Below are 27,446 nucleotides of genomic sequence, written 5' to 3'. Positions count from 1 at the left end.
CTGAAGTTCAGCATCAAACTACTCACTACTACTTAATACTGATGCACAGGTCAGAAATGCTACTGCAGTAGCGCATCTGAAGTTTAGCCTCAAACCACTCACTACTACTTAATACGGATGCACAGTTCAGAAATGCTACTGCATCAGCGGATCTGACGTTCAACCTCAAACTACTCACTACTACCTAGTACTGATGCACAGTTCTAAAATACTACCGCTTCAAGGATTCCCTTTTTTGGCTGTGTAAAATGTCTATCTAATTATTCTCTTGTATCTGCTTGACTTGCTATCCTGCACTGAAGTTGTTCATTTACTTCTTGAATAAATTTTTTTGCACTTGGCCTAAGGGAGATTGGCTGAGCAGTAACATCTTTGTTCCATGATTTTGCAAATCCAACTGCTGGGGATAGAGAATTCTGATTCTTGGGAGGTTGTGGCACTGCAAGGTACACTACTTGTCCTTTAGATTTTAAGTTGGAACCCTTGATGCAATCCAGTAGTTGCCTGAACAATTCATGAACAATTATGAGAAGGGGAGAACAGCTGTCAATTAGAAGGCTTTGAGAGCATGTCCAGAAGATTTAACTTTTAGGTAATTTCATTTGATGGGAGCCTTCAATCTGAAATTTTAGGGCTCTCCTGGAATTCTCTGCCTACACATAACTTTTCGGCCCACTTCAGGAGATCAATCCTTTGCGTGGATGGCTTTTCCTGTTTAGGCTATTGTTGAGAAAAGCCAGTAGTTTGTGGAAGATGCAGTTGTTGCGTCACACAGCTCATAAGGTTACATTGTACTCATTTTTGAATTGCAACTACCTGGGTTTTTTTGTTGCTAAAGATCTTAATTATATCATTTGGGAGCAGTAGTCTATCTAGAATATACTAAGGAATTAAAGCAGTATTTGCCTTTTTACTCGTCCCCTTTGTCTATGTGGTTTTGGTTTACCTAAATCAGGAAGGTCTTGACAGTCTGCCGTTATATGTTGTGGTTGCTATTATCCGACTTTTGCCTGTGGAGTCTGCATTGGGACCAGTTGGAGAATACAGCTATTAGTTTTTTATAAGGCCTGGTGAGTCATTATCCCGTCATTTCAGGAACACACTGTTATTGGAAAACATACCGAGAGCGGAAAGATTGCAGAAGGGGTTCGGAGAACATAGAGCCCTCCAAATGAGCCATGAAGGAGAGAAAAATGGAGTGCTCCTAGTGGTTTCTTCACTGTGATGTCATCTGCTGCTGCCTAGTTGGACAAGTTCATTTTCTCTATTGTGACGACAACATCTAATTTTGGTCAGTTTTTTGTTGGTCTCCGATCCTTATTCCCCTTCCTTTCCTCATCTTTTATGGATCTTGCTTGTGGACTTGGACCGAGACTGGTTCAGGATGCTTGTGGATCTCGAAAGATACAGATGATAGTTATATTGACATTTCACAACTGCATTTACTTGCATAGACATCAAACCGTTCCATGATTTTTCTAGTATTAAGTTCTCTCTAATCCTTATTAAGAATCAGGAGTGGTTCATGCATCCATTTTTTCTGCTGCTGCTGCTGCTGCTGCTTTGAATGCTAACATCTACTTCCGTGGTAGATTTGACTGGATTAACCATTCCTTGTCTCTTTTACACCAAAACCGAAAGCAAGATACGAAACACTTTTGCTAGCTTTGCCCCAACTTTTCCTGGGGTTCAAATTTAAAAGGTAGTCACGTAAGAGAGCGCGTGAACGAGGCAAAAGGAGGCCGGCTACAGCATACAGACATGACAGCAATGGACTGCGGACTAGGAGCAGTGAAGTCATTCTTTTGAATCTCCCGAATGCGTGCAGATGGGAAGCCTTTGATGCGATTGAGAACAAGAACATCCTGTAAAAGAGAAGAGAATTTTGAGGGTAAGTTTAAAATCTGGAGAAAAGGCGCTTCACATGCATTTCGGTTATCAGATTTGTATATATGTAGCCGTTGTTTGCTTCTCCTGTTTTGACAAGTAGAAAAGAGAAAAAGGTCGAACACAACCCCCATTCAGCCATCTTGTCGCAAGTGGAGAGTAGTTGGAGAGTGAACGAGGCTGTTGAAAAGAGTTCAAAACGTAAAGTGACGTCGATGGTCGTCTTGACGGTGGTGGCTGCTTCAGGAGATGTAGTACACCCAAATAAATACAAAAATAAAAATACTGCATCTAAAAGCCCCGGACAAGCATCGAGTGCTTCTTCTCTTTCTTCAGTTTACGTTTGGTATAATGTTTTAGGTTAATGCATCAAGAGCAACACGAACCATGTCACAAATAACACCAGAGCTCGCACAGGATTTTCAAAGGCGGAAACAATGAAGATGTGAAATCTGTCATTTCAACATACAGCATGGCTCGTGGGTCTTCTGTAGATAGTTACTGTTTTTGGGCGAAGTCCAAGAAAACTGGAAACAGAGAAAGAAAAATCTCTTTGGGCACTTCAGCTGTGGGGAACCGCCAGACATAATCGGAGCCAGAGCAGACCCGATTTTCGAGGAATGTAGAAATTCGAATTAGAATCGCCGTCAGAGCTGCGTTATCGATTTCTCTGCATCCCTAACGCTCTTAAACCGTTTTACCGGAAAGTGGCTGTTAACACTGGCACTATTAGAAGGTTTATTATCAGTCCCCATACTTTATATGATAAGGGTCTCGACTGTGTTATCTCCAGACTTTTCTCCTTTTGAATAATGTCTAAAACCATAAGATGACATGAGATTCAGTAGTTCAGACTGCACCTTTTAAAAGTTTAGCCAATTTGGCTTCATCTTACTTTTTAACATTTTAATAATTGAAATTAAAAATAATTCCCCTTAACATATTCTTTACCTGAAGCTTGCTTGAGAGCAAAAAGAAAAAGAAAACTGGATCATTCTCTCGTCCAGTAAGCCATTAGCTTCCAGACAAAAAAAGGCATCACGGAACGGAGCTCAACGAGTCGGGAGTAAGTTTATGGAAGTTTTCTCCCTTCCCGTATAAAAAAGTTGATTAGAGTATAAGCATGAAAGCGTGGTTGGCCAAAAGCCTGCAAATCTTGCAAAAGACAAGCAGCCAAGCATGTTGGCTTTGTCTCTCTCTCTCTCTCTCTCTCTTATCACTGTGAACCTTTTTATATTTTTAAATAATCCTCAACAGCATCACATCCCACACCGAAGTTTAAAAAAAAAAAAGGTTGAAACACCTGTACTTGTTTACTTCGCCCAGAAAAGCTCCCGTCGTGCATGCAAAGGCCAGACCTGCCATTAACTCGAACATATTATCAAACACCCAGTCCCCGGTCATGTTGACAGATCTCCCTGCCTTTCCCTTTTCCTTCTTTTAATAAACAGCTCCGCTGGCCCAACTTTTACGCGCACTTCGACCGACTCTCTTGAGCAATACAGCTTATTAAATACTGGATGAAAGTGAAGCTTAGGGATCCCTCTACTGAATTGTTTCTCCAGAGTCTTTGATCCCTTTTTTGAAATGCAAAAAACCAAGGTGATGCAACCCTTCTAGAAGTATTATTACTCACGGACCCAACGCAAGACCGCCGAAATTAATGACATGGGACCCGTAATTTCGAGGAACAAAAGCGCGTAGGCCACAGGACCGTGTAATGTGAAACCTTGACTGAAGTTATAGGCAATCCGTTTAGGGTCACTTCCGTTTAGACCAAGATTTGGGTTCAGAGACGGCAACATAGTAGACTTTTTTTTTATATTAGAAGAGACTTGAATGTTGAGGACAAAGAGCAGTAGCCACTTTGAATGAACACAAGATTCTAAGTTTCTAGTTGGTGAACAAATTAAATTGGGCTGACCCAATTTTTGTGGACTTTGACCTACAACAGGACCATTTATGTCGCCCAAGTTCTTATTAAATAATCAAACTCCTTGTAAAAGGTCAAAAACATCAGGATCATCTTCTGAAAATGGAAGCTGGGAATTTTTTGGGTGAAACCAGGTGTCCGTCCAGACGTCTCAGGCGTAGCATCTCATAACGCAATTTCATATAAAGAAATTTATCGCTTCAGTATGGAGGAATCTGTACTCTTTCTGCTACTACTGGACCCCACCTTCTACACGTTTTCCCTTGGGTCCCATCTCTCAACGACTCTTGTACAAAGACTCCACCCATCTCTGTTCCCGTTTCTTAAAGCTCACGGCTTTGGATCATTAAAAGATTAAAGTGCGACAACAAAGAAAAGGATACTAAACACTAGAAAAAGACTGAAATCATCATGGTTTTTAATCCTTCTGAAGCCGAGAAAAAAACAAGGATAAGGAAAGAGGGAACATGAGACAAGCGACACTGGCGAATGAATCATTCATTTTATTATTCAAAAACCTAAAGGTACTTTATGGTGGGAGGGGGAGAGGCTTGATGCGGTTGATTGTCTGAATACATCCAAAAGGAAGCCTTTAAGAGGGGATGAGAACAAATGGTATGTGTCACGCCGTGAAGTGACATATTATATTGAAAAGAAAAGAGAGGAGAAAAGCCGGAAGAGAAAGATAAGGAGCCTTTTTTTACATCACATGAATGCTCTGTGCTGCTTTCCAACCAAAAGGCCCGGATCTTTCTGTGTGCGGAGAGAGAGAGAGAGAGAGAGAGAGAGAGAGAGAGAGAGAGAGTGTGGGGTTTGAATGGAAAGGATGGGAGTGGTTGGTTTTTGTTTCATTCAGAAAAGGTAGACATGACGCTCGCAGTATTAAAGGAATAAAGAGCCTTTTGGAAGAGGAGACGTCACTGGAGATAAATATTAAATAAGTGAGATTGAGAGGATTTGCTGAAACTATCAAATTCGGGACAACCGTCTCTTTTTTTTTTTAAATAACTTCTTTTGTTTGGTTGAGGAAGAAACAAACAAAAGACTTGAAACGTAGCATCCACGGCGGAGACGGATTCGGTGGATTAATTACTTTATATTGATCGAGATTTCAAGTAACCCGTTTAGCAAAGCCTGCGTAATCTCCTGTAGAATCTTAATTGGATTTATACTTGCCAGTTCTGGATTCAGTGACGTCGTTGACATCAGGATCAATCGGGGTTATTTACGTACATATTTGATCCACTGTAGCTTGCGGAGGGTACCCATCGATGAAGTCGAATAAAATAGAAATTATCCATTGATGAATTAACAACGAGAGGGAGGAAAAGTCGTTTCGTGAGGATGAGAGAGAAGAAAGCCATAAATGAAAGCACATGCATGGGAAGGTGAGAATGGGAGTCTGGGGGGGAATTCTGAGTTTCTTACAGTTTCCACAAACGGAATTCTCTCTGCTGTGCTACTCGTTAGTGTCTGCTTCTTCCGATTTCTCTGTCCTGGTCGTTTCCGAGGACGTCAGCTTCAGCCTAGGGGCTATCCCGGACTCGAGAGTCGTTGCATTCATGCATATGCATTAATGGATGACTCAACAGACATGGGATCTTTTGGCTTTCCCCCCACTTTTCTTAATGACTCGAACCCGCCGATTACCTCTCCCCTGCATTTTTGAGAAAGAGTCCATTCACTGTATCTAACTCGTTCTTTTCTGTACCCTCGTCATCGAAAGATTTTGAACAGTTAGAACGCAACCACTTGTACAGAGATGTAATTAGCTTTTATTTATGAGGCTCAGCTGTTCGTTGGTTTTTCCTCTTAGATCACAAAACTCCAAATGCACACTGCCCCCGGTAGTTTCCTGTCATCAGAAAACTCCGAAACCCCAATTTGGCTTTTCGCATCCTTCACTTCCAAGCAAAATCTATTCCGAGCGGAGGGGGCAATACATTAAAGGCACCCACCTGTTACTCGGCTTTCCCTGTTACTTCCCCGTCTCAGTCGGGGGACCCGCGGCCACTCTCATGGCCGGTGGCTTTGTCTCAGGTGTCCCACCCTCTCATCTCCACTTTCAGATATCTGGTGATAAGATTGGGCGACACTTTCATTTCAATCCCCATTGTGTCCATAACTGTATAATAAATACACGTCATGACCTCGCCGGATGAAGTGCGGTCGTCCTCTGAGAACTTTTCTTTAAATCTTTCCTACACGGAATGCATTACTGATTCAGAGTCCAAGATTTCTCGTTAAAGCGGAGATGGATGAAGACCCGAAAAAGTAAATCTTTATACTGAATGGTCGTCGGTTTTGTATAATGGAAAAGATCCGTTTCTTTGAGGACGACCGCTTTCAGGCTTGGGCTGTAGAAATGGAAATCTTGGTGGTAAAAATGCTAAATAAATTTCAACAGATGTTGGCTCTTCATTCACGTTTCTTTCGGTGGATTCTTTCTTGTTTTCAAACTCTTTTCTATAGGAGAAGAAGCCAAAAGGGAAAAAGGGGTTTGTGATTGATTGAATGAGGGAAGAAAAGAGGAAAAAATCGATTTTGGATCGAATGCGGGTTCTTGATGGACAAAAGGTTTCTGCGTCCTCTGCTTGAGCAATGATCGTGAACACCTGCAAATAGGTCCGCGTTCTTCATGCCTGTAGCAGTGTCTTTCTGGTACAGGTCTCTGTAGCCATGTGAGGGGACTTGTCCGAGTGGATACAGTTTACTTTTGTGATTTGATAAAATGCTTGACGGATTTTCTGTGGTTGAGAGATGGATGCGTTTGTTTGTTTTCTCTGAATCGTAGAAACGAGGAGGCAGTTAGGAACTCGGAAAGTTCTCGTCACCTGGCGTACAAGGTTTCCAACCTCCCTCACTCCTCCAGCTGCCAACACAATCAACCTCTCCATCGCCTTTCACATAAGTACATGGATTAGCTTTCGCGTTTCAAGGACAGGGGGACCCAAGCTTCATCCCCATTGTATACCACGTCGTCGAATTCACACGTCTCCATACTTCATGACTTGATAAATCAGTGACAGAGATTTCACGACCCCCTCCCCCCTTTGCTTCTGCTCAAAGATTGAAATTTCACGTCTGCTTCACAAATTTTATCATCTACGTGGGAAGCTCTCCTCCATTCTTTGCAATCTACGAAGATTGCAGCGAGAGGTTCCTTCCCCGGATTCGATTAGTTTCATCTTTAACTGAGAGAGGGACATCTAATCTAAGACAATGAAATGAGTCTTGGGGAGATTTTGAGGCCAGCAAAGATGAACCAGAAAAGGAAAAGAGAAGATTAGAGAAAATGCTTAAACAAAAGGCAAATTTGGGACATGTTCAGGTTCAGTTCTCTCTGTCGAGAACAGAGAATTAGAGATTCTAAGAATAAGGTCTCATTTACAACAGTTCATCTGTCCGGTGAATCTAGCACTAACAAACAGTACCCACAACCTCATTCAATTCAAGACTTTTTGGTGCAGAGAGAGCAGGGGAACAGAGCAAAAATAGATCTTATTAATCATCGTCCGCATAGTAACAATAATAAATTGCAAAAGCAGAAGAAAACAAAAAAAATATAAAGCAGAAAAAAAAAATATAGAAATGACAGGTCGTGGAGGCTCCGTTTTCCCTCCTCTGCTTCGTCTCTGAAACTAAAATCCCAACTCCTCTCCTTCCGAATCATCCAAATATTTACAACTACCGTCTTAAAAGTCACGACCCGTCCACATTGAGCGTTATCTTGCCGGGGAGCCAGTCGCCGCGGCACCTAGTCTCCGGCGCGGTCGGAAAGTAAGATAGCTTCACTACCTTGGGTGCACTGCCGTCGTCGCTGGGCGGTAAACAGCTCTTAAGCTGCTGGAAACTGGGCACTAGGACCCGGTCCGCCCACTCCTCCAATCCGGTTCGACCAAACCAGACCCCTCCAACTATCCGGTCAAGCGCCTCTTCCTCCACGTCAACCGAGTGGCCTCCTCCCACCGCTGCTGCAAACTTGGCAACAATTGCACTTGCAACCTTACTCCGTACTGGAGCGAAGTCCACCGGCCTGAACACTATCGTGTCATCGACCGATTCTACAAGCTCCCGCTGCAATGATGTCCTTGACATCGTCCATTTCTGCTCGTGCTCGTATTCTACTGTCAGATCACTCGAGTTGCGAGATCCCTCTTGGGCTTCCTCTTCAGTTTCGGCCGCTAAGTTGAGATCAAAGGATAGAGCTCCTCCGGGACTGGATTCTTTTCTTGGTTTTGAGGCTTTCTCTTCGTCTGGACTCCACTCTGCTCTGCGCTTACTCGTCTTGCTGGTGAAGGATAGTTGTAATTGGAAACCGGACGGAGCCATAGTAGCTAATTTCTCATTACGGGCTCCAACAGAGTTCAAGGACTTCCTAATGTTCTCAGGCAACCAACCTGCGGTCAAGATGAAGATTACACTACCCAATCCAACTTCTCTGCCATAGGAATCAGGAAGTCGGCCCCTTTCAATTGCGCGCTTAATATTTCCCTGAGCAAGCATGTCAGCCTGATCAATATCTTCTAGTACCACTATAGAGAGCGGGTTCCGCCTTACGGTTTCTGCTATACGATCCAGAACAGTTTTACCTCGAAAATCTTCCTCGTCTTCATCATGACATCGAGTGCCAAGGCGAATAGTGATAGGCCCAGGCCGACATACTAGCTCTGATAAAACCAATGTCATCTTCTTCATTCCAATCTTATCTGGACCTACAAACAACATCCATGTGTCACCCTTCACACCAGTCCCACGGCGTTTGGCAGCACCTGATCTGCACTGTATTATGGTAGTCGCCACAGCTGATGCAGCATCAGTCTGCCATGGAACCCTCTCAGTAAGACCTTTGAAGAGACTTTTGAAGGAGTCGGCATCCAATGTTGTAGCATGTTTCATATTCTGAAGGGCAGAGAATTTTTCAAGAGGCCACTCAGAAGGAATGCAGCCTGAAAGGTCTTTTATTCGTTCCTTGTGGGCATTGTCAAGGGTACTCTCAAGCACTTTTGGGTGCCCCAAGACGAGTTCTGTTCTAACAGGACGTTTTGGAGGGGATTGAGGAGGCTCTGCTGGATTTGGAACTAGATTGTAGTTCAATTGTAGAGTAGGGGGATTCCTTATTAGCTGTAATTTGGGTGCTAATGCTTGGCGGCCTAGAAGATTTGAATTGAATACGTTTATCATTGGATGCCCTGCAGTTGATCTGTTGGAATGGAAACTTGGGTGGAGTTGACGGCAACTCTCAGTCCATTTTTTCTGGAGTTGTTCGGTTTTCTGCTTCCACAAAAGATCCTGATCCTTGCCCTGCAGATCCATCAGTATAAAAAATGAACCAATAAATCAGATCTTGATATAATTTGGACATAAGATTAAAAACAAAAAAAAAAGTGCATGAATAGAACCTCTACCTTCGGTGAGTCTATTCCCAAGATTCCCCCATTGTTAAGCTTGGCTACTTGCATCCACTGAGGCAATGGAGACACTGTCTCTGGTTTAGCTTCAGAAGATGATCTCTCAAACTCTTTCGCTACTAACTTGGCCAGCTCACGTTCATAATTCTCAGAACAAGATGGGCAGAAGTTTACCCCTTGAGCTGGTTCCTTCTTATCTGAGAGAGGCTTGTTTGAGAGAGTGCTTCCCACCATGGGAACACCTTTTAATGGGGTGAAAGATTCCACAGAGCTGCTAAGAATCCCATTGCTTCCCAGCCTGACATTGAGGGAAAAAATAAAAATGATGCAAAATTACCCGAACAAGTAGAAAACGCGCTATATTTGTAAAGGGAATTCCAGTCCAAACTTTACACAAGTCCAAGGAATTTAAAAAAAAAAAAAAAAATTATCATCATTGACGGAAGAAAACTCACGAAGAACACACCTTGGAAAGAGGCCAGGAAGTGGAGCCCTTGCAGCAATCGGCACTGCCTGCAGATCCCAGTCGCTCTCCATAGACGCATGATACACCTGGCACCTCAAATATGTCTCGCACGTCGCGGTGCCGATGAGCCAAACCCGGACAGGGCCCTCTCCAAACCTGATCAAAAGCTTCCTCATCTCCTCTATAGCAAGCTGAGCCGTCTCAGAAACAATCGGTTGCTGTTGCTGCTCAAGTGGCGCCGACCCCGGACCCCCAAACCCCGAAGGCTGCTCGACCAGCCACTTCAAGTCTCCCAAATCAATAAGCACCCCATTTGCACCAGTAGAGCTGATTCGGCTGTGCACCAAACTTCCCAGGTCCTTCAATTTCCCCAAGATCTGAGATTTATCAGAACCGAACTCCTCCTCGACGGTAATTATCTGAACGTTCCGTAACAACCCGTCGGAAATTTCCCTCTTTTCAATCCTCTGCAACAGCTCTCGCAGTACTGCCTGCGGTTCCGACTCTCCCACGAGAACCGGGTTACGCTTCTTTGTCCTCAGCAAGATATCAATCACTCGTTTCACTTCTTCCCTTCTCTGGATTCCCGACTGCTCGGAATTCCCAGCCTGCAGCCGTGGATTAAGGTAAAGACTACGGTTCACTGGCGGTGGGCCTGGGCGAAACCCCAAGCCATTTCCCGTGCCAATTGGCGAGGAATTCACGGAATTGGCCGAATTCAAGGACTGTTCGATGGTGCCCTTAACTGCAGGGCTCGAGAAGCTCGCCTCGCGCATAACTCTGCTCACACTCGGGTCGTCCAGAATCGAAATGATCAACTGCTCAAGCTCTACTTTGACGGCGAGAAGTGGCTGTTGCTGCTCCGGACAGCCCCTTCGCTGGTGGGCCTGCGCCCGCTTGAGGGCGGCCATTAAAGCGTTAGAGATCGGCGGTTCGAGGCCAGGGGACAGGTTCTGTGAGGACGGGAGGCGCTCGAGGGCGACGCTAAAGCAGAGATCGAGGGCCCGGCATTGAAGGGGATGGGATGAATTGGGGTGAGAGCGGATGCAAGCTTGGCGGAGGTAGCCGGACGGAGAGGCCAGCAGAGTCGCAGCGACGTGGAGAGGCGTGGTCTGTCCGTGGTTCCTCCGACCGGCCTCAGCAATCGAATGGTTGAGAACGTTGGCGGCCTCGGGGGTGAGGGTTTGCTGGATCGTACTGAGACCGGCTCTCATCTTCCCGAGTCGTGAAACAGCAGCCTCCGAAAATCCAGTTCGGATTAGTGGACAATTCCAACTGCCGATCGCTTCAGGAGCCTATTTTCCAGAATTCTACCTCTTATTCTCCAAAAACACAAGCAGCAAAATTGCCCCTCAAAACGTTTGATCTTTGTCGTCTCCGACCGTACAAAAAAATCCTTGACGTCCATCAACAGCCACAACGGGCATCAATTCCATCGCGCCCAGAAGGAGAAAAGGAAAAAAGATTCAAGAAGCACCACTCGGAAAAACCCTAACATCTAGCCAACCGCCCTTCTCAAAAAGCGCCCAACTGAATCCGAATCTTCCCTTTCTCCCTGGTTATGTAGACACACAGGTATGACCGTGTGAACATACCCCGTCTGAAAAAAACACACCAAAAGACCCACTCGGCGTTCTCCCTTACTCCAGTAGGAAATGATTAAATGAAAATCGATACCTCATTCTTCCGCTTCTGTAAAGATAAATACTACCTTTTCTCGGTCAATCAAATTCTCCAAAAACCGCATAAAGCAAAAAGAACCCAAAAAGAAACGGCACAGTAAAAACTAAAAATACCCGAGAAATCCCAATTCAACCACGGAGAAAACCATCTCTGAATTTCATTCGCAAACGCTACACAGTAACACTCTCACCACAAGTCAATCATGAACTAAGCCAACCCAGTTACGAGAAGAATTCGAAGACAACGAGGAAGAAAAAAGCCGAAACGAAGAGAGGCAACGGAGCACTGCCGCGATAGAGGGAAAGAGAGAGAGAGAGAGAGAACCAGAGGGTAAGGCTCCAGTTGAAAACTTTATTATCCGCATAATAGTAGAGTTTACCTCGTCGGGATCTCTGAGATTAAGTTGCGATGATTTCCGGACAGTGCACAAGCGACAGCGCCATCTGGTCCCTCAGGTCATTGTATCATGTATGTCCCCTTCTCTCTACAGTTAAGAACTGGAGAGAGAAAGACAAGGCGAAGTAAAGCGACGACCAAAGAGCTGATAGAGAAGTAATGGAACAACTTTTTAAGGCTAGTTTGGACGTTAGCCCTTCCCTCTCTCCCCCCTTAAAATGGTTGCTTCCAGAGCTGACCGCCTATTGACTCAGCTTTTTTCTTCGTTGAGAGAGAGAGAGAGAGTCAGGAAAAGGCTCTCGACCAAATTTTAGCGTTTCACACGCAACCGATGGCTGGAAAAAGCAAGCGCACGGATTTCACCTTTTCTCTCTCTACTTTTTAAGCTCTACTTTTGAAGTCATTAAAGTCGGCAAAAACGATATCATCATAATATTCTCTTCTCTCTCTCTCTCTCTCTAAAGAGAACCCGATCATCGCACGCTCTCTTCTCTTTTACGCGTTTCTCGATCGGCCCCTTCTTTTCTGTCCTTTTTCTCTTTCTTTTATCGCCCCTTTTTCAGCTTTCTTCCCTCTCTGTTTTTCGGTCTTCGCGTCGCCGATAGCCGGTTACGAGATACATTCCCCCTTCCATTCTCGTTTCCCGGAATCTTCCCCTGAAACTCTCTGGTCCACCTATCCTGTAGCCCGGGGTAGGCAGTTGAACGGAGGAAAGAAAAACATTCCTTTCTGTTTTCACTAATTGAGAGTAGAGAGAGCGAGGAGGAGACACATTGAATTTGCTTGGGCCTTCACACGGTTTGGTTTCTCTTTGAATTTCCAGATTAGCCAGACATTGACTTGGAAATTTGACTTGGAAACACTGAGTTAAGACCGATGAAAGAGTCTCAATCTCTCTTCTATCCTTTTATTAGTTGCATTGTTTTCTTCTACAGCAAAGTCAAATTCTTGATTCATAACTGAAATCATCGGAGCCGGATCTTTAGAAATTAGAATATTAGATTTTCCAAATGCCAGAACCCAGAACTGCGTTGGGATGATTTGAAGGATCCAATTCGATATCTTCTTCATGTGCAATTGCTTTGGATTCTCCCTACTAGACTAATTGAAACAAATCAATTAACCCACAAGCATTCAAATTTGTAACTAGCATTAAGATAGTCTGTTTGTAAAGGAGATCAAATTACCGCTTTTTCATTTTCTCCAGTAAACGTAGAGAGAGACAGAAAGAGAACACAAGCATACTTTATGTATTTATATACCGTACTGAGCCTCTTTATTCTCGTCGTATTTATTAGTTGCAGCAAAAATCAGTGAAACCCAATAAAAGAAGAAAGAAAGACAGAAAGACAAATCTGCTCTTTTTTAGTACCGTGCATAAGACTCATCTTGTCAGGTGCTGCTGCTTCTTTCCCACTGAAGCCCCTTGGAAAAAAAACAAACAAAATATCCGTGTAATTGAGATTACGAGTTAATCACTTTCAAGTCCTCACGTTCAGAACAGCCGGAAGATATAATCTGGAAAAGATCTTGCGTGCTCTGCTATATCTCCCTCTAATTCCGGTTTCAAAGTCTAGATTGTTTGATTCTCTATCACGCATTGAGAGAGAAATATGAAGCCCCTCCAATTACGTTTCATACTTGTTGTATATTTGAGATGAACCCCAAGTAGTAATTAGTAAGATTTAGAGATTTAATCAAAATAACTTTTGTAATGGGGGGGAATAATAGGCAAGGGAGGAGAGTAAAGAGATGTGAAAGAGACAAGAGATTTAGAGTGGGGTAGAGGAGTCAGATGCATCCAAAATGGGAGGAAAAAGTAAAGAAAAGGTAATTGAAATGAGTGATGGTAAAAGATTAGTTGTTGGGAGGCACCAAAAGGTGGGTTGCTTTGAATGTTTTGTGAAGTTTCCTTCCATGACTTTTCCCCACTTTTTGTCCTTTTCAAAACCCATATTCTTAAGCATGATACTGTAATTATATATACCTTCCAACTCTAGAAGCCACGACTTTTCTGAAGATCCCTTTTGATCCCTTTTCCATCATTCTGCTACACTTTCTCCCCTCACCTCCTCCCTCATTCAAAACCCTATTTTTCTCTCACTTTTTCGTTTTCTTCTCATGCAAAAAAATGAAAGTTCCCCACTCAAGGAGCCATTCTTTTTTTTTTTTTCTTTCTCAAAGTTATTCTCTTTCTCCCCAATTATTTGTTTTCAATTGGGAACAATTGCTTTAGTATCCGTGTGAAGGGTGTTCAGGTTAAAGAAATGGGAACAGGTTAGTTCTTCCAGCTTGTTGACTTGGCAATAGAAGATTGGATTGGTTGCATGGGTCCTCCACATCGTTCAGAAAACCCTAATTTATTAGAGAAGGAACATACACACAGAGACAGAGCTGAATGGGGTGGAAAGGGCCTCAAAAAGGGATTGCACTTTGAAGACCTTCACAACCTCCTTTCTGGTTTACAAGAAAAAAGAAAAGAAAAGAAGAGGGGGTTGGCTTTTTGAGAGGATTGAATTAGGGTATGAGAAGCTCCAATGGACGGACACAAAGGTAGGCCCTTTTGAAAAGTGGAGGTTTTATCAAACGCAAACTGCAAAAAAAAAGGTGTGAAGGTGATGTCTATCCTCAACAAGAGGGAAAACCCCAGATTAGAGATGCCCTTCAAAAGCTTGGAAAAAGGATCAGAACAAGGCATCTGAGCTTTAGCTTTTTGGATTTGGGATTCCTTATTAGTTTCCAACAATGGCTACTCTGGCCTGCAATGGTCAATCAAAAGGGGCTCATTTCCCACATTAAAATATGAAGATTGCTCTCAAAGTCTAACAGTCCAATTAAGCCTATTTTATTGAAGGCTCTGCACAACCACTCAGCTTTTAAGAAGAAAGTGATCTAAAAGGGTTTAATAGAATGATTTGAAGCTCCTCCAGTTCACCCACATAACACATTTTTCAACCCGAGTCTCTGTCCTCCATTAATGGTTTCTACTTCTCATCAGGACAAATCAGACCATAAAGTTATTAACATTATATTAATGAAGCATTGATAATTTCCTCCTCCAAAAGGGGTTTGTTCCCCATGGTAAAGTATAAGCGTGCAACCTAAGGTTACTTAGGGGTTGCTGGCTAGAAAATAAAGCTACAAAAGCGAATAATTCAATCACTCCCTCATCCATTTATGAGTTCGGTTTCTTTTTCCAGGAGTCCGTTTTAAGGAAAAGAAAATGAACAGTAAAGGATGCTGGGCACTGGAAGCTCTACTAATCAGGTAGGACTTGAGTAAATATTTTACTTGATCATGTGGTTAGGTCTCTTAGATCTTCCTGTGCAATCTTTAATTTATCACTAGTTATTCAGTGTAGAATTGAAAGCAGGTCTAACAGGAGCTGAGTTTCAGTCACAAGCGAAACATTTTAAAAATGGTAGAAAAAAAAAAAAAAAAAGTCTAATGAATAATATCACATAATTCCTATAGAAATCAAACAATAATGGAGGAAAGAGAAAAAGAAAACAAGTTTTTTAATGGGTTTTAAATTGCTTGATAGTAAAAGAATCCAGAGCTTATGAGAGACCCAACACAGATGACTCGTAGTAAGCAGAAGGGAGAATTTAAAAATAAAAAAAAAACTTTTGAAAGCTTAAAAGGTTACCTACCTGAGTAGTGGCAGCATCTTTGTCTCCACTCATGTCTTGGGGTCACCAAACACGCCATGTTTGCAGATGGGATTTTGGGTTCTTGTCTGATAAGACGTATTTCATAAATTTAATCCAGCTTTAAGTAAACTCTACGAAGAATTGATGATGATTAAAGGGGAAAGGTGGAATGGAGAGGGTATTTTGAATATATAAACCCTGGAAAGGTTCAATATCAAATTGTGAATACTGTAAAGTGGGGGAATTTGGATTTGTTTTGTGTCTGAAAGAGAATCACAATCTTCCATTACATCTTAACCAATGACTGAGCATGTGAAGGTCAGACTTGTGGCGAAAAGGAAAGCTTTAATATAATATTTGTAATTGATTTCCCCTATCTACGGTGTTTGAAAAAACGGAGAAGAAATGATTAGAGGCAGAGTTACTCAGGTAGAAGAAGCTTGGTTTAAGGTAAAAGATTGTCATTTGATGGTAGTCTTTTCCTAGGCAGGACCTCCTGTTAGACTTTTCTTACGATTCATGAATGGAACTCTTTTAAGTAGAGTCTGATGAAACCAAATTTTGACTTTGGATGAAAGAATTATGAGGTGCCCACTTCGCTGTACTCACAAATCCTTTAATTTCATCTAATGAGTTCCATATGTGCAAGGTGGTGGTTCCCACTTCTTTTCTCATCAAGTGAACCTGCAACGCCTAGAACTAATAATGATCATGGCCGAGCCAAAAAAGTTGGGTAGAGAGGGAGGTGTATTTCAATTTTCATTAATCGAAATGCAACGGCATAGAAGGACAAGGAAGTGAGTCATCAGTTGTCAGGACTTTTTGGTAGAGTTTTGCTTTTTCACGCATCGTCTGCTTCTTTTTAAATTATCTTTTTCCTCTTCATTACTTCTGCTTCTGTTTTCTGTGTCTTTGGACGTACTCTGTTTGCCTTAGCTTTGGGTGACCGCATTGAATTCAAAAAGCCACTCCCCCCCCCCCCCCCATCAAAAAGCTATAATTTAACGACTCCCACGCACTCACTGACCGGCGGTTGGATACTCCGACTTTGCTTCTTCTTCTCCGATCAAGAAGCAGAAGTATACGCAATATTTAAACATCTGAGAAGTAATTTTATTAAACTCTTAGTTTATAATATTAAACAACTCATTCAAGACAATTTTAGTTAATTTAGAAAAGTAACATTAAGAATATGATAAATTTTGAGCCTACGACCATTTTATTGAATAGAAACAAACAAATAGCAGGAGCTTTTGAGGAAGCACATCTACGTAGCAACTTTGTGCAGCTGTAGCAGCTTTAAGTCGAGAGAATTCAAAGGGAGAACGCGGTTTCCTCCTCAAAAGACTCGTGCCTTTAATCCATAAAGCTGAAACCATCTGAGAATGTTGTGTAAAACACCACCAGTACTACCGTTCCAGAATCTCCAAAAGGATCAAAACCAGGGTACGAGGGACGAAGCTACTGCTTTTCAATGTCATGCGCCTCACTGTTACGAATGAGAGCATCTTTTCTTGGGTTTACGGAAAGATCAAAGAAACGAAGAACAAAAGCCTGAGATAGAAAAGAAAAAAAAGGACTGAAATTCTTTCTTTTTAATCTTTCCTTTCATTTGCGTATATCTTTACGGAAAAGATTTCTCAGGTTCTCATAATTTTCGCTGCTTATTTTGTAATAATGCCTCTTCAGGCGAATTTGAGCCCATTTTGATGGTGAATATGAGATTAATGTAACACGAACAACAGATAAGCCTTTGGGTTTCGAGTGCTGCTGTTCATTTCTTTTTCTTTACGATCTCTGCAAGTGATGAGTATGTTCCAAAGGCTGCACTAATTACTCCCAACACGACAACTGCGATGCTGAGGGTAACCTGAACATGAGAATTGGTAATAAGACAAGAACACAAAAATCTCACAAGATTATCAACAAATCCAAAATTTTAAAGCTTTTCCATTACCTCTATGGGTGTCGCTTTGTTCCTCGCTATCTTTATGAAGCAAAGAGCCGGTATTATAATAGCCTGGGAAAACAACAGACCCATATTAATGAAGCCAGAAAGATCCATACTAGTGAATGCTGATGCACAAGGAGGTGCAACATTTGAGTGTTTACCACAGATATGCTGAGGAGAGAACCGATCAAGGCCATCACAAGACCTGTAAAAGCAAACAGTGCGCTGCATCACTCAATCACTGCATTGTCTCCACAACAATTGTTCTATAACAATGAAACTTACGAGACAAGCACAAGATAAGGGCCATTTATTTCATGGATAAGAAGAGTACGTACCGAAGAAGGGCAGAAGAAAAGCGACGCAAACAGTGGAAATAACAAGAATTGTTCTCAACATCATAGAGAACCAATATTCATGTGTGGTTCCCAAGGGCAACAACTCTTCCAAACTCCTGGACAGAGGATTCATCAACAATGCATATCTGTTCAATGTTAAGGACAGTCAAACAAACACCACTCTAGCAGCTAAACAGTTACAGAGGAAATTGACAAAAAAACAGAGTAAAGAGTTGTAGCATTTGCCACAAAGGATATTTGGTGAATGGATTGATGATCTGAAGGGAAATATGAAGAAAATCAGTGCAGAAACTTTATTAAGATATTCAAACCCAATAAAAAGTAAAATCATTAATAGGAAAATGTAGTTAAATACTTACAGTTGTCCACACTGCAACATTTGAAGCAACAAAATGCTTGGGCAGATTTAATGTTATTTGAGAAAGAGTATCTCCACCAAACATTAAAAAGCCCAAGGCAGCAACCCCTCCATATATTGCAGTACAAAGAATAAAGCTACACAGCAAAAGTAAATTAAGTTAATCGAATGGAAAAATGGAACTCCAGAGTCCATTACTAAAGGCAACATACCTAATTATTAATGCCTTGTTAAACTTTGTCTTGTCAGACATGGACTCATAAATATTTGGAAAAACAGAATGACCAGAATAGCAAAATCCATAAACTCCAATTGCAAATGGGATGTTGGTCCAAGTCACAACTGAACCAGTTTGATGAAATCCAATGCCATCCACAGTACCCACAAAAACTATGCACAAAGAAACTAAAAGAGTCGTGACCACTCCTCCAGCTGCAATGCAAAAATAGAATACGAATCATTCGAATTAAAAGCATAAACCATCAAACAGACAAAAAAAAAGAGAGTAAAAGATAACAACCTGAAAGATAAGATATAACTCTGAGATCTCTCAGCCACACAGTTGGTAAAACTAAAATAGCTGTTAAGATCCCAAAAGAGTGCATCGAGTTGAGATGAAGCCCTGCAAAGTCCAAGGAAGCTCCAGGGAACATTCTTGTAAGATTATCTCCTTCCAAAATGATAAATTCCACACAATATGACTGCACAATTGAAGTAAAAAGATTTGAGAAAAGAAGAGTAGGACTAATATAAGTTGATGATTCAATCAAGCAGATATTGGAGGTTACTCCGCTCTATCTGACTTTGTGCACCACTTACGTATAACTCCATGTATAAGACAATCTGCACAAACATTTCACCACCATTAAAATAAACTCATGAGATTAAATGCCAACACACGTTCACATTAACTCCAATCCACAATTGCTTCAGTGGCATGGCATGTAAGGGGAGAGAAGCAGAAGCATAGGAAGCAGTGGTTAAAGTTTGATACCTAGAAAGCAGAAATAAATAATTTATTTTTTCTTTGATTCGGTGGCATCTAAAACTTTAGAATGCATCATTAAAAGATAGCTTCCAGTTAATCGAAAAAGACAGTACACGTTCCCACTTAAAAAGAAGCCATGCTGCTATAGGAAGTAAACTACTAAAAACTTGACTTACAGAGACGAACAGGCGTCCAAATTTCCCATATGCAGCTTCTCCAATGTCAGGGTAGCTTGAAATTCCTTCTTTACTCTCAAAACATTTTCTCATGAGAATACCAGTAAAACAGCAAGTGACAGCAAAAACAACCAGCAATAGCAAACTAAACCAGCCAGCTTCTTTGATTGTATAGGGAGTGGAAAGAAGCCCAACACCAGCCATCACATTAACCCCTGTAGAGTGACAATAGGATGAGTTTACAATTCAAATAGTTAAAATGACAGCAAAGACAACAATCACTCAAACTATTCCATGTTCTAGTGCAATACAGATTCTCAGGAGAAAGTATGACACGTTGTTCCTTTGCAATAGATGTGATTTACCATTGAAGATAGTCTGAGTAAAGCTACATCCTTGCCCAATGTATCCTTCTCCAGTATGTTGCGCATGCAGGAAACTTGTTTGTTCTGCTTCAGATATAAGGGGTTTCCTCAAATCTGTGATAGCTTCATGTTTGTACGAAGGGCTCCTAACAGATAACGGAGGCAACTTCTGGGTCAAATCTTGACCACTTTGAAAGCATAGGTCAAGAGAGGAATATCTTGAACTTCGTGCACGGAGTAGAGTTCCAAAATTTGGTGAAGCAGTGATTGTAAATGAATCAGTTGATTCTCTGCAGCGAGAGAGAGAGAGAGAGAGAGAGAAAATACAGTGTTAACAAACCAAGTTACCAGAGACAAAATTTGCCCCGCACGGTGAAAGCCAAAGAACAAGATACTTCACATCTAACGAGTTTAATATTTCTTCTTCTTTTAAATGGTACCATCCAAATTAATCATCAGCAGTTAAAGCAATCATATCATATCCATAAAATCATGGTAGCCACCGGGTCTTTGAAGTTAATAGTTAAATAGAGCGAAAAAAAAAACAGATCGGTGAAACCATTGCACTAAAAGGTTCGAACCTGTTAGGAAAATAACCATAAGGATCTTATACAAGGACTGGTCTGGTCGATATAAACAAATATTTCAATAATCCCCCACACGGGGAAAATCCGTGGACAAATTCATCGAAAAAACCAGGGACAAACTCCTGGAAAAACTAACAAATTCACCGGGACCAACCTGCTCTGATACCGTGTTAAAACCATTGTGCTAAAAGGCTCGAACCTGTTAGGAAAGCAACCCAACGGATCTTATACAAGGACTGACGTGGTCGATACACACAAAAATTCCAACACAGATTAAAAATGAAACTAATTCTTCATTCACAAATGGTACGGCAGACTTCAAATATCAACTAATAAAAAGAATCGGTCAACCAGTTGAAAATTCACTCGAAGGAGAAATTTCCACCAAAAGTAACATCCATATACTCCTTCCGTAAAACTTAAGAAACGCCAGATTAATCTACATGTATACGTGACTACTATTGTTCATGAAGCAACACGCAGAAAAGAAACCAAAGCGGAGAAAAGATTTCGATCATAGCGAATCAAATTGCATCCAGCATATTTCCGTTACAGATCAACAGCGGGCTGTCCCGGGAGGGAGGACCCGCCCCACCCGGATTCCATTTTGCAGGCATCGCGAGCTGATTTTTCCGATCTTAAAGCATGACCCAGAGGCAAAATACGAAAGCGCAGAGTATTATAAGCAAAAAGGGAACACTTACCTGTAACTCTGCGGCCATTGCTGCGAATAAAAAGTTGGCACGCTTGACGACTTGAACTTCTCATCGTCGCTGCTGCTGCTGCTGCTTAATGTCTCGCTCTCTTCGTTCCCCCCATCATCCAGTTCGTTTTCCATGAAAAACTCATAGGCCTGGACGGAGCTACCCATCTTGCCGACAATCCAATCTCCTTCTTACAAGTCCTCCCGAGTCTGAACCTTAGGCAATCGAGTTCAAAGCAAAAGAAGAGGGCAATAAAATAGTCTCCTCTCTGGTGGAAGAAAGGCAGCGAGCGCATAGACAAAAATATCCGACTTCTAACTTTTCCTGTTCTTCAGCAGATTTTGTGGCCCGCGATAGGATTGGAAGATAATCCGAGAACAAGATAACCACTCTTGATAAAAAATAAAAAAAAAAAGACCACGGAATCATCCAATTGGTGAAACGACAGATAATAATACACAAGAAGCGTCGTCTTGCTGCCGGACCAGATAAACAGGCGAATGCAATTGCAGAGTGCGTGGACAGGAAGAGGCAGGATGAGGCGGTGCACTTGGAATGTAATAAAGTAACCACGCACGAGAGTGGCCGGCGGCAACGGAGAGAGAGAAACAGCCGAGCCTCTTTTTGTTGGGGGTGGGGCTGTTTGGCGGGAAGAGGGAAGAAGCGACCGGTCGAAACGGTTGAATTGTGGGTTCCACTGTCTTTCCGATACCAGACTTTTACCCGTTGATGTCACTCCCCATGCAAATCTAGATCTTATACAACTCGGTTGGAGTTTCAGCATCTGATTGTCCCTAATTATCTCCATTAAACTAATCCAAATTGAATTATCAAGAACTAATGGATGAGAATGATATGAGAGATTTTTTGTTTAAAAATCACGGAATTGATTAACGAATAGATTGGATACATAAGATTAGGTTTCGTGTATAAGTAAACTACTTAAAAGGAATGATTACATCCATAACCAATTCACCTTTATAGAGGGAGAAGAGTGGACACTTAATCCTTATAAAGAATGTTAATTCCATGACTAATATTAAATAATTAAATATTAGTTATTAGTATTTACAAATATTAAGAATTGTTTAATATTTAAATTTTAGATATTAATTTATAATAGCATTGTCTGAAATCTGATCTGCCCTGTCATGGCATGTGACCATGTCTAAATCAAGTGAAGCCCATTAGGGGATGTACGTGGCATAGCTCTGGCCAATTTGTCACGAAGCCATGGTAGCCTGTCCTGATCTGGTGTTGTTTGTAGTGGTAGAAAAGCTGATCACTACATAAACAAGTAAAATTCGATGAGGAAGAAGACGACGGTCTTTACTCTATTGGCCACAGAAATATATACCTTTTTCCAATGAGACCGGGTCGCTGATCCTTCCGATCCCTCGAGGATGGTAAACGAGAGAGTTTCACAACTGCTGTTACTAAGATGGTAGATGAGATACGGAAAGATAGGTCTTAATTTACTCTCCTCCGATGTAAGTGAAACCACTGATTTTAGGGAGGGTTTTAGTGCACTGAAACGGTGGGAGGGAAAGTGAAAGTGGCCACCGGAGAATCTGGGCGGCAACGTCATGAGGTCTACAAACCTCTTTTCTACCCAATTTTATTTTCTGGCAAACGTTCAATTGTATAACTTTTCTTGGTATCCCATAGGAAATGCCACCAAAGCCAAATGAGTCGACATCCAAGAAACACAAAAATGGAGGAGAAAGAGAAAGATTTATGTCCACATTATCTGTTGTGTGGTTGCCTCTTTCCTGAAAGCTTTAAAAGTAATGGATGCATCTGAGGTAGCAATGCCCAAATAGTCGGCAGTGCTTAGCTGTAATTTAAGATTCCCCTACACATAAAGCCACAAGGTAGAGAGAGAACCATAGAAACGGTTCGTTCACCTGAGTATATTTATCTACAATAGAAAGAACAGAAACAAAAAAAAACAACAACAGTGGGATAAAAGAAAATCAGTAGACGCTTATTTATCGAAAGCTAATTCAACCAACCATTATATGCTTGAAAACAGTGCAGAAATGAAAACCTGACCTTGCTTGGGTATTGGGAAGATAACTAAGCTCAATCAGCCTATAGCTCAGAAATGGAAAAATCACAGTAGGATAGAAATGTGTTCTCCTTCATCATCCCCACAACAGAAATCCATGCTATCCTTTGAGATGGTAAAACGTTGAGACCGCGATAATGGATGTCAGTGACTGAAAAAGAAATTACAGGATACCTCCAAATGTAAAACAAGCACTATTTGGTAGATAGGGTCCACTTGGTGATTGAACTACAGTATTTGGCACTTGTTTCGTCTAAGGAACAACAAGGGACTTGGCATCTATGAGCTGTTTCACGACGTCTCTCATTGTGGGTCTGTCAGTTGCATCATTTGAGGTACACCTCAAGGCCACTGCCAGTACTTTGCTGACTTCTTCCATTATTTCTGAGTCCATGAACTCCTGCTTCAAACTTGGATCCACTACTGCAGAGAGATCTTCACCGTGGTTAGAGGTGTCAATCACCCAGGTCACAAGATCAGAACCCTCAGGAAGAGAAGGATCCAATGCTTTCTTTCTGGTTATCAATTCAAGTAAGACAACTCCATAGCTGTAGACATCTGAATCTTTGCTCTTTCTGACTGTAAATGCAGTCTCTGCATTTCAGTATGAGAGATTAAGTCAGTGAACTATGAACTGGTTTTTTTGCATGTCCATAAAATAAAGTACAATAGCCTATGCAAAATACAATAAATTTATACATATAATAAAGTAGAGATTATACCAGGCGCTATGTATCCGATGGTCCCTATTACAGAAGTAGACCGTGATGAAAGGGAAGACTGATCCATGAGCATAGCAATGCCAAAATCTGATATATGTGGTTCCATGCCTGAGTCTAAAAGAATATTCTGGGGTTTGATATCTCGGTGCACAATAGCTGGATTACAGTCATGGTGAAGATACGATAATCCTTCAGCAGTTCCAAGAGCAATCCTGTAACGGATCCCCCACTGTAGACCAAGTCCTTGACTGTCCCCATGTAAAACATCATACAGGCTTCCATTCTCCATGTAGTCATACAAAATCAACCCATGATCCTTTCTCAACCAGAACTCCACCAATTTTACCAGATTCCGGTGCTTGACATTTCCAACCGTTTTAATCTCTCTCAAGATGCTTGTATCTGCTCCTCTCCGTCCTGAAAAAACAACTTTTTTCACTGCAAATGGCTTTCCAGGACCCAAAGACACCTTGTAGACTGTTCCATGTGCTCCTCTTCCTATAATATATCGTTCACTAAAGTTCTCAGTGGCGTCCATCACTTGCAGCAGTAGCAAAGATGATCCTTCATGCAAAGTCATTTCACTGTCATCTGCTTTTCTTTCATGCCTCCTATGGATGAAACACCCAAACAAGAGAAGCACTAGAAAACATAATAAGGATGACCCAAGAGCTACTATCACAATTTTGACTGCACTGAGGCTTCTCCTGTTTTTTGGTTTTGGACACGAACGAACTTTTTGGTTCGAAGAACAAGTTGTGCCACCAGGTTGACAAGGCAAACATAGGCCAGGATTGCCTAGAAATGAACTTGGAGAAGAGACAAAAAAGTTCAGCCAAGAGAGTGGTAATGGACCTGTGAACTGATTATAGGAAACATTCACTTCAATCAATGAATGAAGATCACCCAGCAACGTCAATGTGCCTGTCAGATTATTCCAAGATAAATCCAAACTCTGAAGCTTGGTTAACATTCCCAAGTCCAACGGTACCGGCTCAACTAGTCCATTATGACTAAGATTCAAGGCAATGGCAAGGTTCTGCAACTGCCCTAATGATGAAGGGATCTTACCTCCAAGCATGTTTCCCCCAAGCTGCAACTCCAACAGGTTATCTAATTTGGAAAAGAAATCTGGTATGCCCCCAGTGAGCCGATTCTCTCGAAGTATCAAATGGGTCAACAGAGTTAAGTTTGCCAGGCTTGATGGGACTGAACCATTCAACAAATTGAAACCTAGATCAAGTGAGAATAATCTGCTACAGTGAGAAATTTCTGGAGGCAACTGACCTTGTAAACTGTTGTATGATAGATCTAAAACTTCGAGATTTACGAGATAACCCATTTCCCAAGGTATAAGACCTGTAAGCTTGTTCCTCGATAATTTGATTGATGTGAGATTTTTGCAATTCCCCAAGCTAGATGGTATGGGACCACTGATGTTATTCCCACTAATATCCATGTATGAAAGGTTCATGTTTTCCAGTATATCAGGGAAGGACCCCGAGAGATTGTTATCTCTTAATATCAACCTCCTCAAGTTTGGACAGTTCCCTACATCAGAAGGCACACTGCCATAAAGCAGATTAAAACCCATATTCAAAATAGTCAATCTCTTCCCAAAACATATATTTGGAGGAATATTACCAGTAAACCTGTTGTCAGTTAGATCTACTTGATCTAAACGACTGTTTACTCCCAAACTCTGGGGTATTTCTCCAGAAAATTGGTTATTGTACAAAGAAATGTTGCTGAGATGTATGAGTTGGGTTATCTCAGCAGGTAACACCCCAGAGAGATTGTTGTTATACAAAAGAAGGTTTTCAAGAGTGAGGATTTTCCAAATTCCACTAGGAATTTCTCCATGCAAATGATTGGTAAACAAGCTGAGGCTTCTTAACTTACTCAGATTACCAAGCTCACTGGGAATAAGCCCTTGCAACTGATTCTCATAGATTTGGAGATCTTCCAAGGAATGACAATTTCCAAGCTCTGGTGGTATAGGTCCCACCAAAAAGTTGTCCGAAAGGTAAAGTATAGAAAGCTCAGTAAGTGAACCAAATGTTGATGGGATCGGACCTGTTAAGCTGTTATTGTTAGCTGCAAATAGTGTTAAGTTCGTACAGTTCCCCAGAGCGAATGGAATTTTCCCACTAAATTTGTTGAAGGACAAGATCAACTGTTCCAGATGTCTACAATTACCCGAATGAAAAGGTAATGGTCCTTCTAAACTGTTTTCACTAACATCAAGGTAAACTAACCCTCCCAACCTCTCTAAACTCTTGGGCAGAGAACCCTCCAACCGATTGTCCGACAAATATAATTCCTTCAATTCTGAGAAGTCTCCAATCGAGTCTGGTATAGGCCCGGATAAACTATTACTGTACAACCAAAGACTCGTAATCCTAGTCAAGTTTCCAACACTTGATGGGATGAAACCGCTTAAACCATTCTGGCTAAGGTAAACGGTTTCCAAACTTGGGATCAGAAACAGGGAATCCGGAATCTTTCCAGTGAGCTGATTGGAGAAAAGAGACAAAAAACTCAACTTTCGCAAATTAGTCAAACTTTCAGGTATCTTGCCAGAGATACTATTTTCTGCAAGATCTAGATGCTCGAGACGAGAGCAATTACCCAATTCTGCCGGAATTCTGCCGGAGAGACTGTTACCGCCAAGATCCAACATTTTGAGGAATCTCAATCTTCCAATCTCCGGGTACAGCGTTCCAGAAATCTCACTTGTAGGCAAAACCAAGGAAATGACGTTGCCCCTTCTATCACAGGTGATTCCTTGCCAATTGCAGGGCGTTGCGTCCGACTCGTTCCAGCTCGATTTGATGGAACTAGGCAAAGTGAGGTTGCTGGATACAAAAAGCAGAGACAATCCGTCGGAGCTCAAACCGGAGACACGAATGGAAATGGAGAGAAAGAGAAAAGTAAAAAGGACACTCATCTTAACACTGTTCCAGTAGACTTCCAGGAAGAAGAAGTACTTCTAACTTGGAGATTTGCAGGCAGGCACACGAGACACAAGAAAAGAACTGGGACTACAAGTCAGCATTTAGCAACTAATTAAAGCTCCATATTTCATGTAAATGACAATGGATTCATACTGTGGAAGAAAACAATCACTTGAAGCAGAAATTGAAACTGGGAAGCAGCTACCACTTCACGAAAACACCAGGGAAGAAAAGAGAGATGATATGCATCTGATTTAGTAACTAGTAGCACTCTCCAGCATATTTAAACCCTAACGGAAAAGGAGAATGTCAGTCCCGTTTCGTAGACAACACCCTTGGTCATTCCGTCCACTTCGAAACGCGGGGGAAGACTCCTTTTGACCCTTCAGGATTCGCAGACACGACTTCACCGCATGTGTAGATAGCAGTTTTGTTCCAACTGGAAGAGCTCTCTCTCTTTCCAGCTAGTAACAGTGACGGGGAGCTGCCTCCCTTTTACTACGTTTCAACCTCGAAGACTTCCGTTGGACCTGGGAACTCCTAAATCCGCCGGGGTTCACGGGGTGAGTTTATCAAGTTGAATCTTTTTGAATCTAAAGTCCACTCATAACATAGTGTGAACACTGAACACGAATAAAACTGAAAAAACATAGTCGACCCAAATGGAACACGCCTTGACTTCATCTTTACTCATAACAGAGTGTGAACACTGAACACGAATAAAACTGAAAAAACATAGTCGACCCAAATGGAACACGCCTTGACTTCATCTTTACAAA

The 27,446-nt window shown here is 41.8% G+C and overlaps 3 protein-coding genes across 3 annotated transcripts; all 3 read right to left on the bottom strand.

The window, feature by feature from the left end:
- Positions 1 to 7,306: 7,306 nt before the first annotated feature.
- LOC137946052 (protein SUPPRESSOR OF MAX2 1-like) lies at positions 7,307 to 11,771 on the bottom strand. The gene is made up of 3 exons (XM_068792222.1): positions 9,698 to 11,771; positions 9,229 to 9,529; positions 7,307 to 9,124 (listed from the first exon to the last, which is right to left on the bottom strand). Exons 1-3 carry the CDS (start codon positions 10,909 to 10,911, stop codon positions 7,523 to 7,525), a joined length of 3,117 nt encoding a protein of 1,038 aa, XP_068648323.1. The 5' UTR covers positions 10,912 to 11,771; the 3' UTR covers positions 7,307 to 7,522.
- Positions 11,772 to 16,991: 5,220 nt separating this feature from the next.
- LOC137946075 (amino acid transporter AVT1A-like) lies at positions 16,992 to 21,499 on the bottom strand. The gene is made up of 12 exons (XM_068792252.1): positions 20,918 to 21,499; positions 19,627 to 19,916; positions 19,262 to 19,476; positions 18,917 to 18,940; positions 18,618 to 18,798; positions 18,310 to 18,529; positions 18,099 to 18,234; positions 17,977 to 17,996; positions 17,719 to 17,864; positions 17,542 to 17,585; positions 17,387 to 17,449; positions 16,992 to 17,299 (listed from the first exon to the last, which is right to left on the bottom strand). The coding sequence occupies exons 1-12, from the start codon at positions 21,082 to 21,084 to the stop codon at positions 17,204 to 17,206; spliced, it is 1,602 nt and encodes a 533-aa protein (XP_068648353.1). The 5' UTR covers positions 21,085 to 21,499; the 3' UTR covers positions 16,992 to 17,203.
- A 1,384-nt stretch (positions 21,500 to 22,883) lies between these two features.
- LOC137946245 (receptor-like protein kinase) lies at positions 22,884 to 27,166 on the bottom strand. Its single transcript, XM_068792466.1, has 3 exons — positions 26,873 to 27,166; positions 23,711 to 26,754; positions 22,884 to 23,582 (listed from the first exon to the last, which is right to left on the bottom strand). Exons 2-3 carry the CDS (start codon positions 26,658 to 26,660, stop codon positions 23,242 to 23,244), a joined length of 3,291 nt encoding a protein of 1,096 aa, XP_068648567.1. The 5' UTR covers positions 26,661 to 26,754; positions 26,873 to 27,166; the 3' UTR covers positions 22,884 to 23,241.
- Positions 27,167 to 27,446: the final 280 nt, after the last annotated feature.

This window comes from Aristolochia californica, unplaced genomic scaffold (genome assembly GCF_029961685.1).
Source record: "Aristolochia californica isolate CCGP_79_NKW_82.1479 unplaced genomic scaffold, dmAriCali1.0.hap1 SCAF_12, whole genome shotgun sequence".
NCBI lineage: Eukaryota > Viridiplantae > Streptophyta > Magnoliopsida > Piperales > Aristolochiaceae > Aristolochia > Aristolochia californica.
This window is presented reverse-complemented; position numbering and strand designations above follow the sequence as displayed.